Source organism: Astatotilapia calliptera, chromosome 5, assembly GCF_964374335.1.
Source record: "Astatotilapia calliptera chromosome 5, fAstCal68.1, whole genome shotgun sequence".
In the NCBI taxonomy this organism is placed as follows: Eukaryota; Metazoa; Chordata; class Actinopteri; order Cichliformes; family Cichlidae; genus Astatotilapia; species Astatotilapia calliptera.
In genome coordinates, this window is record NC_137426.1 from 23,518,935 (window position 1) to 23,532,500 (window position 13,566).

The following is a 13,566-nucleotide window of genomic DNA, read 5'->3' on the forward strand; positions in this document are numbered from 1 at the left end:
CCTCATCGTGGTCTTATTAATATTAATATATCTCATATGCAATGGATTAATTTAAAAAGGATTAGACATGTGAGAAAGCTTGAGATGTAAGATGTATAGCGCAGAAGCAGGTAATGTGTAACGATGTTCCCTTATTCACTTTGTTTTGTTTGTCATACATGGGACAAAACGTTTATCAGTAGGAATTATAGCTTTCCAGAGTCCAAATGATAATATAGAAAAGAGATGGTGAGGTGTAACTAAATTTAAAAAATGTTATTATAAAAGACCAGAAAACTGACGTGTGGTTACATTTGGGAAGTTGGAATATTTGCATTTAAGCATTTTCTTTTTCTTAAGGGTGTCGGGTGATTAATTATTCAACCAGCCATTTCAGCTCCACACATGATGACACAGTCGTATATCTGTTGTGGCTTCAGTTAACTGAGTAGCATTGATGCTGCTTCTTTCTTCACACCACTACACTCTTTTCATAGGCCTGTTACGCAGTGTGAACGTACTCTACCATATAAAGGATTAATGAAATTGTTTAAGTGTTTCTTGCCAAATGTAGGTGTCTGTAAGTGTGTGTCTGTGTGTGCAGATTTTTTTAAGTCTGTGTGTGTTTTTGTATGTTGAGAGACTGAGGGCAAAATCTCTATATTTAAGGTCACGCTGCTTGTTAAAGTCGGGGTCAAAGCCCTGACATCAAACACAATTAAAAGACATAAATCATGTGAACTTTTTTTCAATCATAGTCACTGCATTGCCTTATCATACGCTCATATGTTGATAATGAAACACTACAACACACTAAGATATGCTTATATATCTGCTCATATGAAGAGTTCATAAGTGTTGTATAAGCAAATAATTATTTATAGACACAATATAACACACTTCTAATACTATTTCATGTCCACATATGTTAATAGTTACAATACTGTGCAAAAGTCTTGAGCCATCCCTCACTTCTTTATATGGACCCAGACTTGCTAGTCATTTTTAAAGTGGTCTTGAGCAATAGTTCTCCATCCTTTCTATCTTTGTCTTTTTGTTAATTTTCAGTCCAGTTCTTGCATGTGAGCATTTTCAAATTAATGTTTTCTTGTTGTTTGTGAAGCCACTTAACACCAACTTTTGAATAATTTACTCATAAACATTAACTAAGTCCTAACTCAAGGGATAAACCAGTATTGTGTCTACATATAATAGACAGCTTAACAAAAAAAATCAAAAACATGTTTATCCTCAAAAAGCTATTCGCCCCCAAAATTGGCATATTTCAGCATGGTACAGTGTGCGTTCTTAAAAGGACACTGGATAACAGCAGGGGCAGGCCTAAAAAACCCCCAAAACTGTCTACAGCAGATCAACAATGTGTGAAACTCATGCCCGTAAGAAATAAAGATTAAAAAAATTAGTCCTGCAAAGACCGCACACATCTATTGATCCATCTACTGTTCACTGAAGCCTCAATAGCAACTTAACGGCAGCTGAGAAAAGGTTGAGGCATGCCAAATTATCAAAGAACTGGACTGAAAATCAGTGGTGGTTCAAATATTTGTCACTATATATGGTTGAGGTCAGAACAAAGACACAACAGTGAGTATGGGTGAAGTGTTGGGGATCTTATCCAAAAATTCTGAAGCATGAGTGGAGAAAAGTACCGTCAGATTTTGATCCACCATGCAGTACCATCTGGAAAGTACCTGATTTGACTCATTTTTCATTATTACATTGATCCCAAACACACTGCCAATGCAGTAAAAGCTTTGATGGAAAAAACTTTAATGGAAAAAACCCTGTGAAACACTATCAGTCATGGATTGGCCTACCCAGAGTCTGGACCTCAGCATTATTAAAGCCCTGTGGGATCATTGTGAAAGATAATGAAACAAAAACCAGCCAACATCCAACCAGAACTTTGAATTACCTTCATGAAGCCTGGAGAACTATTACTGAAGCGTACTTAAAGAAATTACCAGTAAGAATTTCTAAGAGATTTCATACAGTGTAAAAGAATAAAGGTGATCATACCAAATATTGACTTTAAAGCTTGTTAGAATTGTACAAACCCTGTTTTTGCCTTACATGATGAATTTCCATGTATGTTTGCACAGGTTTTAAATCACTTCTTTCCCATATTGCAATATAAAAAAACGAGTGCTCTAAGACTTTCAAACAGTATTGTACAAAGTGGATTATAAATCCTCCAATTACTGTTTACATTTAGTGTGTATTATGTTGAAACTATCGGATTATCTAGGCTAACACTTATGTTATACTGTGTTGCTAAAATGTTTTCAGTTTCCTAGTTGGTGACAAAGACTTTAGTCAACACTTGCATACTGACTTAAATCAGCTACAGCTCCATTATAATTTATTATAAATAGCTTATTGATTTACTGTTAATGCAGTAAATACATACAGTTATTAAGAACTTTATTTGGAAAGTTCATCCTGCAGAGTGTTAAAAAAGTGTGAACATATAAGTCATGAATTAATCAGCATTTGGAGCTTTGATTTCCAACTTTTTATCAAGCAGTGCAAAGGCAAGCAGGAAAAACAAGAGGACATAAAACACAATCAAGTGCACAGAAGGAGACTAAAACAGAGCGGCATCTAGTACTGCTCATATATCATAGTGAAGTGTGCGGCATTGTGTGTGCTTTGTACACAGTGGTAATAATTACAGTATTGTTGCTTGATGTCATTTTCTAATTTCCACATAGTTTCTGGTTCAAAACTTTGTCTTCTGAACCAGAACTAATTACTTGTGTCATTTGTTAATGCAGAGTAGAATTATATTTTTGTAACTGATCGTACGATTTTGTCAGTCTTGAAGAGAATGGGAACTAACAGTGGCATTTTCACTTCACGTCAGTGGGTGGGGTACATTCAGCATGCTCACGTCACACTGAAAACACATCACATAATTTAGGACACCAACTCCAGCAACTTCTTATGATGTCAGCTTGTGAAGAGGTTTACATTTGAGATTTTTTCTTGTTGTTTTTTGTTTGTTGTTTTTTGACCAATGCTGAAGGATTAACGGGTTGATTTCGCTGGTTAGTGTTACGGTGAGCCAAAGAGTTCAATTCGAGGCAACTAATGAAAACGCAAGAACGCAGGCAAACTACTAAAAGATTTTTCAGCATTTATCAATGTGAGAAAACAACCACCTGCTGAAATGCCGTCAGAATAAATGCAGAAACCTGGATATAAACAGAATATGAAACTGTGACACAAGTTAAATGACACTAACATCATCTTTCACCTTCAAAAGCAACAAGCTACGGTATGCTCATCAATATTTAATGATCCCTAAAAAGATTTTCATTGTATTTGCAGCGGCCTCTGTGTATCCTAATGCATGAGTAATTGCTATCATTTTTATTATTTTTGCTAAATCTGTCAGATTTGAATATTTGATGAATATTTTCTAAAGTTGCTCCAAAGTAAGTTGCAGTATTTTGAGCTCTCTGGGCTTCCGTACACTTTTTTTATTTCAGAAAGTAAATGGACCATTAAGCTGTGTTCAGAAATCAGCTCAAACAGGTTGGCAACGACAACATATTACAGGAAGTAAAGGAGCATTGCGTTGGATGTACAGTTTGACTTTGAGGTTTTTGCATCTGGCTCTCTTTTACATGACTTGCTAAACTATTTATTTACACTTGGTAGTGACAGTAAAGAATGACAAAGTAACATAAATTTAAAACATGGTATACATATGAGTCATTGTATGTATATACAGTATTGTGTTGCCTTATTGAAGAAATGTATTATGTTTTGTGTGAATAAATGCAAACTAACTACTGATGAAAGTGGTTTTTTTTTATTTTAGGTGGGAAACTGGGGTTTGTGTTTATAAAATATGACTAAATTAAAATATTGGGCAGTTTATTAGAGCATATAATAAAAAGTAGTCTAAGATTCACATATTAATATCTCTCAAAATGCAAGACTGGCTGTAACATTCATGGTAAATGATATTGGTTGATTTATTGGGGTTTTTTTTTTTAGCTTTAAAGATTTTCTTGTTTGAACTCTTTGTTCACTGCAACATCCAGTCAAAGTAAGCTAAGAAACAACAAGCAGTTATGACCAGTAGATACTCCAAGCTATATAAACCTAAAGGTGCTCCACCAAGTCAGAGAAGCAATGTTATTACTACCATAAAACAGGACATGTCGCTGCAAATTGTTTGACACAGCATCCTCGGGGGGGAAGCAAGTTAAAGGTGTCATTGTCATTAGAAGTTGTAAAAGTTGCACCAGGTGGACTGCTCAGTCTCTCTCTTCCACCTCGCCTTGCATCAACTCATTGGCGATGTTTGTCTCTTGGTGAGGTTATGCGATTACGAGCAGTAAAATTGTATTGATGGAGTTATTGGATGCTTTGGCTTCAAAGATATTCCTGCAGGGACTCCGCTGTAAAAAAAATTTGTGACCACATACTCTGCTGATTTTGATTGGATCTTGCAATGAACATAGACAGACTTCTCATACTTTATCACACTGAAGTAACTATAAATTTGCAAGATAAATACTTGATCTGATTCACACTGCTGACAACTGAGCCCAGGCTCTTACACTGGAGTCACTGGAGCAGGCGGTACTTAAAATACTCAAAGAGAACCTGAGTCTAGGGACAGACATGTAAATGTAGGATTGCGACTTTTACAATGAGACAGCCTTTTTGGGACTGACACTGCAAACCCTAGCTCAGTTCCACTTGTTATCCAGCAGGGGACACACTGCATCTTGTGTTAATTTGGTAGGTTCCAGCTATCCTGAGCTATTATACCTATTTCTACCGTGGAGAAATGATAATTGCATGCAGATGAGGAAGGGGCTGTAGCTGTAGATGAATCAGTAAGAAGATATTGATGCAGGAACTTTTCTGTATTTCCTCGAACCCTAATCAAATAGTGTATTTTCAGTATTTTTGAAATTGTTTTGAGGTCTGGAAAATGAAAAGAAAGAGTAAAAACGAGTAAATGGAAAAGAGATTTTATTGTGTGTAGCTCAAAATAGAATTTAACACAATCACTTTCAGATCACTTTTATTTTGAAGCAGAATGTAGGATGTTAGGCGAGGAATCCAGATGAGTATGCTGTACATGTAGCGTACTGCAAGATGGACAACCCAGTCCAAGATTTGGAAAGCTAAGCAGAAGGGTTGTTACATCAATCACTTTGACTTACAGAGTCCAAAAAAACCAGGGATTTTGTTCAGTGTCAGTCTTAAGGCAGACTTTCATCTGCTTTGAGAAACTCATAGTTCAGTCTGTGGAACACATAGACGGCAAACATGACAAAACCCTGGAGGTCTGAGCTGCTCCCGTCGGTAAATATAAGTCTCTGGCTTGAATCAGTCTCTGTTTATTTTCGGTCCAGTGGTCATCGGCAGCTCTGGCTCATTTGTTTCTCCTGTGCTCACTCACTGTACAGCAGGAGTTTGATTGTCCAGTTTTATTTCCCTGGTTAGGGGTTAGACATTTACAACACATCTTAACACAGAAACAATGTCAATATATACTTTATACGGTATATAAAATAAATACAAATCTCTCTCTCGCTTTACGGCTTTCATCTATGATTCCCCTCTTCTTAATAACAAAGTGTGTGTCTGACATTTTGTGTGTGTGTGTGTGTGTGTGTGTGTGTCAGTGTTACTGCATTTAAGTGTGTACAATTATCTCAGCAGTTCTGATGTAGTAGCAGTTTGTCGCTCTGCTTTGGCTGAGGGTCGTCACTTCCTTTTGCCTTTTGATTGAAGATCAGAGCTTTGTAACCCCTTATGTCATGATGGGAGGTATTATGGTTCTTTCCTGTTCCCTCACCAGGCTCACTGTCCCAGCCCTGGCCTGCGAGCAGCAGTATGATCGCGAGGAGCAGTAGTGTGACTGCTGTGGAGGTCAGCTGTGGGTTCAGCTGCAGGCTGGGCTGGGGTTCAGGGGCATCCTTTGTCCTGAATGAAACGCACTGAGGCTTTCTGCTCTCTCTTAATCTCCTGCTGGCATGCTTTGTGCCCTCACTGATTCCTAAATGCATACAGACTCTGTAATATGTCCCAGCCTGCAGGTGAGTCAGGTTGAAGCTCTGTGTACCAGCAAGGATGCGTGTGGTGTATGTGGGCGAGTGGGCCTTGGAGAACATGGCTTGCCAGGACAGGCGGGTTGAGGGGAGGTTGTGTCCACTCTGCCAAGACAGGATAGCATAATGTTCTCTGATCTCTCTCACCTCGAACCTGGCATCTGCTCTCAGTAATTGAAACTTCTTCAGGTTAGCAGCTGCCCCCCGGTTTCTTCTCTTTTCTCTGTTATGGACACCTACATTAACGCTGCGTGTATCTGCTCCTAATGCATTCTCAGCCACACATGTATACAATCCCGCCTCTCTGGTGCTGATCTTGCTGATCTCCAGAGTTCCTTCAGGCAGTACCCGGTAGTGTTTGAGGAGCTGACAGGGAATATTGTCTTCATTCTGCTGGCGAGGGGTATTGGCTTCAGATGTGAGGTTGAATTCTTCAGAAGTCCTCCGGCTCTTGCAGGGGAGAGGAGCTGAAGAAGCTTTGGATGCATGCATCGGTTCCGGATGAAGTTTCAGACCAGAGGGGGTCACCCAGTATAATTCAGGCTGTGGATCTGCAAGAGCTCGACAGTGCAAAACCAGTTTGCCGCCTTCACGGACCCCTACGAAGGAAGGCAGAGAGCTGGCAGGAATCATGGGAAGACACAAGGCTGACATCTCTCCTGAGGACACATCTCTCACCCTGCGAGCTCTGAGTTCTGGAGGTTCTGAGCATAAGGTCGCCTGGGGTTGAATGAAACGCACTACTCGGGGAGTTTTCGCATCTGCTTCGGCGTCTTTCTGGGGATGAGAAACCTCCTTGGCTGCCCAGTGAAACAGGCAGTCACATCGCAGAGGGTTGGAGTGTAAGCTGACCTCTTGAAGATTTGGCAGGGAGAGCATGATGTGCTGGTGCAGAGCACTCAGTGAGTTGGAGTTGAGCATTAGACTCTCAAGCCTGCTCAGCTTGAGGAAAGCCTGTGGATGAATGTAGGACAGACGTGGGTTGTTTGTGATCTCAAGCTTGGTGAGCTCTGGAAGGTTCTGCAGGGCGGCCCTATCAATGGAAACCAGCTCCTCCATGTTGTTTAAACCGAGCTCCTTCAGGTGAACCATGTCTTGGAAGTCTCCTGTCCCAATCAGTTTGATGCGGTTCTTGTTGAGGTCAAGAAACTTCAATCCTGGTACTCTCCTGAGGGCCTGAGTTGGAACTTTACTCAGAAGATTATCATAGAAGGAGAGGCTCTCTAGGCTGTCCAGGCCTTCTAGTGCTTTTTCAGCCAAACCTTTTAGACCCATACCGCCAAGGACAAGACTCCGGAGGGATTTCAGGGCAATAAAGCCACGCTCAGGAAGCGACTCGACAGGATTACCCCCAAGCATGAGAACCTCCAAGCGAGGCAAAGCCTTGAACCATTGAGGGTTAACAGTGGTGAGTCTGTTGTTGTTGATATGAAGACGGAATAGCGAGTCCAGACCAATGAAGGCCCCAGGTGCTATTGAATGTAAGTAGTTGTGACTGAGAAAAAGCTCCTGCAAAGCTGGCAGTGATGCAAAAGAAGCCTCAGGAAGGTGAGTGAGATGGTTTTCCTCCAGGTGTAGAGACAGAAGGGAGGGAAGGGAGAAACGGTCGGTTATAGTCCTGACATGACTGAAGCGGTTCTGAGAGAGGTCGAGGTCGGTGAGGTTGGGGAGTCCATGGAGCACTGCAGTGTCCAGAACTGACAGGAGATTGCTCTGCAGGTGCAAGGTGTGCGTGTCCAGGGGTATTGGTGATGGGAGCTTAGTCAGCAGCAGATCATTGCAGTCCACAGTGGGGGCTTCGTGGTAAACGGAATCGAGGGAGAACCATGGCTTGATCTGACACACACACCTCGCGGGACACGAGACATGCCATGGTAGTGCGGGAGGTTGGGAGCCCATAACAATGGGCACACACATACCACCGAACACACACAAGAGACAATGTGACTGTAGAAGCACTAAAGCCGGCCTCATAATCCTTACAGGTGATTTAGACGAGCTGGAGAGGAGTTTGTTATGGAGATGTGCGTTCAATCATTTGGACAGCAATTTTTGAAAATCTGTAGTGTGAACAGGCACGCAAGCTATGTGTATATATCAGACAGATGGTTTAGTGTCATCATTCACAAAGTGGCACCCAATTAAAGAGGGACTATAATGTTGACAGACATCAACAGTGGTTTCACACAGAATTAAAAAGCTGAAATGTGTTTCTTCCCATTTGCTGAGCTTGCAGAGGCCCTACTGTAACCAGAGTGTTATTGTGCGTCTTTGATTGCAGTGGTAGAAGTGGGACTGCACAGCGGCTGTAGCTTGATGACGGCCTTTGCTTTCACATCATCAGTCTCACATCCTGACCACAAGCGGAAGACTCATAGCTCGGGGTGCGGCGGATCTCTGTTTGTCAGAACAAAAGAGAGAGAAAGGGATTCAGAGAAAAGGGAGCATAAAAACTGTTTTGTACAGTCTGTTAATGCTGCATGTGAGACTTTAAATATAGCACAGTTTTGCTCATGTGCGATAGCAAGGTCATGGTAGAATCAGGCAGAGCTTTAAAAGCAGAATAGAGAGGAGATAAAGAAAAGAAGATGGACAAGAACGGGTAAAAAGTCCGAGATGAGAATGTCTGTTATTCAGTGTGAGATTTAGCCTCGACTCTACCGTTAGACACGGACAGAATGATGATTAAAAACTAAGAGACGAAGCAGGGAGAAGATTGTGCTCTGTTGTAATAGTATCTCAGCTGGCAGGAGAATGGGCAAATATGCAGGAATGATGAAATCACGTAGCATGTACATAAATATTTCACGCTGGTACTTCACATTCAGAGCCCGTCAGAGCATAGCGTCCCACAAATGTTATTCATTATGTAACAGTTAAAAAGACCCCAAGGTTCTTTTATGTTCATATCAGTGTTCTGTATTTAAGATTATAAAGGGAAAGACTCAGTGAATGTAATGCACACACACACACACACACACACACACACACACACACACACACACACACACACACACACACACACACACAAGTGCAGATATGACACAGGGACACTGCAACAGAGCTGAATAGAGACAGAGAGGATTTAGAGAGCAGGAAAGAGGGGTGGTATAACAGAGATAGAGGTACTGGATGCAGATACTTTAAAAAACACACACACACACACACACACACACACACACACACACACACACACACACACACACACACACACACCAAAGAGACTTATTGCTCGGTATTCATGGTGCAAAACCGTCACACTAACACATCAAACATTTAGAGCATCATGCCGGTAATTAGCTGACCAAAACTGCAGGCACCCTACAGTGGGAAAAATTATGTGCTGTCCTTAGAAGTATCAGCTTCTAGAAATCTGGTTTTAATCACCAAAGACATTTTTTTTTAAACTAGGCAAAGTATGACCTAAGCTGTAGGCCTAAGAGATAAGCTCAAATAATAATTATTAGAATTATTATTTCTTTTCACTTTTTGTTTTTTTAATTCACTTTAGATGTAATTACTTTCCAGAGTGGATGTGTGTTTATATGTGTGTTTTTAGCTTTCATTAGTTTTAGAGGCTTAATCTCTTGAATTACTATAATGTGGAGGATATGTGCCAAAGGCAAAGGCTGAGGAGTTTGGTACAGATGTTGCAAAACAAACACAACCTGAGTGTAAATAAACAAAACCTCTTCAGGCAGGTTGTGTTGTTAAATGTGACAGCAGCTGAGAGCGAGGAAATTTCCTTTGTGTTTTTACATTTTATTTCAGGTAAAATGTTTTTTCATATCTCCTTAGTTAACTATTTATTACAACCTTGGTGACAAGGTATAGCTAAAATATTTTCCTGCTGTCTTTAACATTGTTACAACTGATGGAGGACGACTACATCAGCTCCCAAACTTAAGCTTTAAATTGCTTCATTAATCACTAGCTTTGCCTGACTGACACAGTGTGACTGCCCACTGTGATAAATGAACCAGTAAAAATAAGTAGCCAGTCGTACGCCATGCAAACAATATTAACAATCATAAAAAACTGCAGACATGCAAAAACAACAACCCCCCCACAACAAATAGATAAAAAAAAAACGCAGAAAAATTACTTTCAGTGTGCATAAAAATAGCCAGCAAAAGTCATTATATTTATTCTAGCAGAGACAACAACTACACTGATTTGTTGTAGGAAGCTCCAAACATACATGAACGTGACCGCACAAACATTTTAATCAATACATTACTACATATTCATATATGCATGTTATATATTATATACCGATCTAAGCATATCTCGTCACAGTGTACTTCGCCCTCTGGCTGGTATTTCACATCTTTATTTTCACCAGAACAAAGTATTCTGGAGTTACCTTTAAGTTATAATAGCTAAGGCTAGCCACATAGTTGATTTATTTTTGCAAATCTCCCATGTTATGATGACTCCTTTGGATACACTGTATATTGACAACAATTACTGGAATGAGGCAATGTGCAGTTTTAGTTCAGCTTGCAACACCATCAGGGAGATGTCTGATTTTTTTTCATTGCTTTAATCTACATCATGGCAGAAACCTCAAACATAGAGTCAGAGAGTTCTGACTGAGGCCTGTGGCAGATCTCAGCGCCATGGAGTGATGGAGCGCTTTGAAGAAGCAGAGGTGGTCACAGCAGAAATTGATTTGATGGAAGTTCTTTGAATTGAGATGCCACTGGATAACCTTTTCTCCAACATCGCCAAAACTGACCTCTAAGTCGGCCACTGATGTTACTTTTAGTGATCCAGTGAAAGTAACATCAGCTGAATGTCAAATCATGTCTTCTAAATTACTGTACTCCAGAAAAGGCCACCAAGTATTTTATGAAACGGATAACCACACATTCAGTGCAAAAGTACCCTGAACCTGCAATCTTTCTATTGGCCAGCAGGATGAATCCTGAATTTTGTGTCGAAATCTCTAGTAAAATGGTCCTGAGCTCACTTGACCTCGATCAACACTTTCCTGACAGGTTTGTGGGCTCAATCACTAGTTCCAAGTCCTATTGAGCACAACATATTCAACAGGTTGGACTACTGCTGTTGAACCCTCTTAAATTCCAGAGTGAATCCATCAAGGGATTGCCTGTCCAAGGCTTTGCGTTCCATTTCCGTCACTTGCCCTCTTCCCCTTCTCTTATTTCTCCCAGCTCTTTGTCTTCTGATGAGCAGAGTTTCCACAATTTTATCCACCTTCCACCATTTCAGCTACCTAGGGAAAATTACAAATAGCTGCCGGGGAAAACAAAAGCACTATTCGTCTCCTGTTTTGGTCGTACAATCATGCCTTCATTGTCCCAGAAGACTTCACATCCACTGCCAAACTGACGTGAAAGCAATTCTCACAGATTACTGGTCTAAACCCAGATGATGCCATTATAACTTTGCCACATAAAGTAAACTTTAAAAAAGATGAAAGCCCTGCTACGTCTGCCTTAAAGGTGTTCTACACAAGAACTTCTGTTCTGCGTGATAATAAAACTGTTTATATTTAGATGAATTTATACCCCTTCATCACGGTTGCAGAGTTTTCCTATCCAAACCGCTGCAGGCTTCAGTCTCTTGACTTAACAGAAGATCATGTACAGCTGATGTCTGTCGGCCAAATTACTATCAAGCAATAAAATTTATTGTCTGCCTCTGTTTAGAGCAGTTACGACGACAGTGAAAGCTATAAGCATCCAAACACCATATTATTGAAATGTATGCAAAATTTGTGAAACAATTGTTGTGGGTGCAAAGTGTAAGTCAGTGTCTGAGCTGAGACGCTAACGACACGGGAGCAGTTCCCACCTCCCGGGGCTCTTCTTACGCTTCTATCAGCCATTCGCTTTCATCTCCACTCTCTCATCTTTTTACAAGCAACCTGCTCAATAATGGATTTGTCATTTAATTTTGATGTCCTCCATTTTTTATCATTTGCTCTCAAAAGCTCATAGCAATTTTGGCAGTTTCAGGAGAGCAGAACAACGTGCTGATAGGTGTATACAAAGGGCTCGTGATGTGAGGACTTGTAATTTTGACTGTGGATAAATAATTTTTAATCACTATTTGTTGTTTATTTATCGGGGACTTGCACAATACATGTATCGTAACAAACAAAAGGGACCAATATGTGCTAAAAGCTTTTCATCTGTAGTTCATCGCTAATCTGTGGGCTTTTCTTTATCACTCTTTATCTCTTAGTGCTCATCATTGATCTGTACACTCCTATGATTCACATTTAAGCCCCACATATAACTGTATCCCGACTATACAAGGGCAATAAAAACAAAACGCAAAAAACAGCTGCACTGACACTTGAATTAAAATCCGTGTACATGTGTACATGCACCACCTTACCATAAGCTGTCTCACTACTAATTCATAAAGAATATTAGTGCTCCTCCAGTTTAATTGGACAGTGAAAAAAATGCTCACAATCAATACCACAGGTGAAGAGATACCACTTTTAATCCATACTTTCTTCTTCTTCAACATTTAAGTGCAAAAGCTATTTATTGTAGCTTCGAGCTGCTAGTTTCAAGATAATGATCAGGCTTTTTCTTCCAGCTACAGGCGATTGGCTTTTCTTGAATGCACAAAAGGTTGTGTACAGCTTATTTGGACTTTATGTGTGAAACTACTGGTGTGTAACACCTGAAGGCCTGTAAACACACTTCGATTTGTAAAATCAGAGGAGTTTCCGTTTAACCACGCCTGCAAAGAATATCTTATGCTACTGGTTGCCTTTTGGGACTACGAGCACACTATGTCCTTGGCTCAGGATCATGGGATGCAAAATCAAAACAATAAAACCCACTGATTACTTTTAATAACCATTTGTCATGAGTACACATTGCCAAAAACAAAAAAAAGGGCTGGAGTTCATTGTCTGATGTGTCGTCTGTTCTGGCTGTATCATTACTTAAATGCCAGTGCAGTTATTATTTGGTATCGGTGCTTTCTACAAAATTTGCTCCTAATAGAAATAAAAGCATTGACTCAGGCTCAGTAGAAGCTCTTATGGATTTGTCCATTTATGTATTTATGAGTTTTATTGCAACAGTTTTCAAAATCTCTTTCAAATCACGCCAGTCTTCAAAGAATAGAAAATGATGCGTATTTTTCAGGATTGTTAGATAAAGCTTATGTGCTTGGAGCTTGGCATTACATCTGTCCATGTCCCACCAAAACAAATTAATGGTACACATTACCATTCTTCCTGCAAATGGTTGCACTCACAAAACCCGCACAGACACACAAAAAGCAAACAAAATGTTTTGTATCGGCAGTTTTAAAGAAAACTGTGTTAGCACATGTATTTGTTTTGCTTGATGCACAGGCAATAAACTCTGCACCTGAGTATCTGCATGCAATTAAGTTCTTACTTGTCTACCTGAATAACAAGACTTGTATTAAATCTAATGCAGAATTAGCAAAAGAACATGTAAAAGCAGATGTGCGTAGACAC

The 13,566-nt window shown here is 40.1% G+C and overlaps 1 protein-coding gene and 1 long non-coding RNA gene across 2 annotated transcripts in view; both read right to left on the reverse strand.

Moving 5' to 3' along the window:
- Positions 1-4,981: 4,981 nt before the first annotated feature.
- On the reverse strand, positions 4,982-8,205 carry LOC113022625 (leucine-rich repeat neuronal protein 2-like). Its single transcript, XM_026168214.2, has one exon. It carries the CDS (start codon positions 8,055-8,057, stop codon positions 5,688-5,690), a length of 2,370 nt encoding a protein of 789 aa, XP_026023999.1. The 5' UTR covers positions 8,058-8,205; the 3' UTR covers positions 4,982-5,687.
- A 4,909-nt stretch (positions 8,206-13,114) lies between these two features.
- The window catches only part of LOC145428734 (uncharacterized), a 1,676-nt gene continuing 1,224 nt past the window's right edge, over positions 13,115-13,566 (reverse strand). Inside the window, exon 2 of the long non-coding RNA XR_013909041.1 lies at positions 13,115-13,566. This exon is cut by the window's right edge and continues 302 nt beyond it. This is a non-coding gene — a long non-coding RNA (uncharacterized LOC145428734).

Coding starts and splice junctions, on each gene's coding strand:
- LOC113022625 (XM_026168214.2), bottom strand. CDS start 8,057: ATGAGGCCGGCTTTAGTGCTTCTACAGTCACATTGTCTCTTGTGTGTG.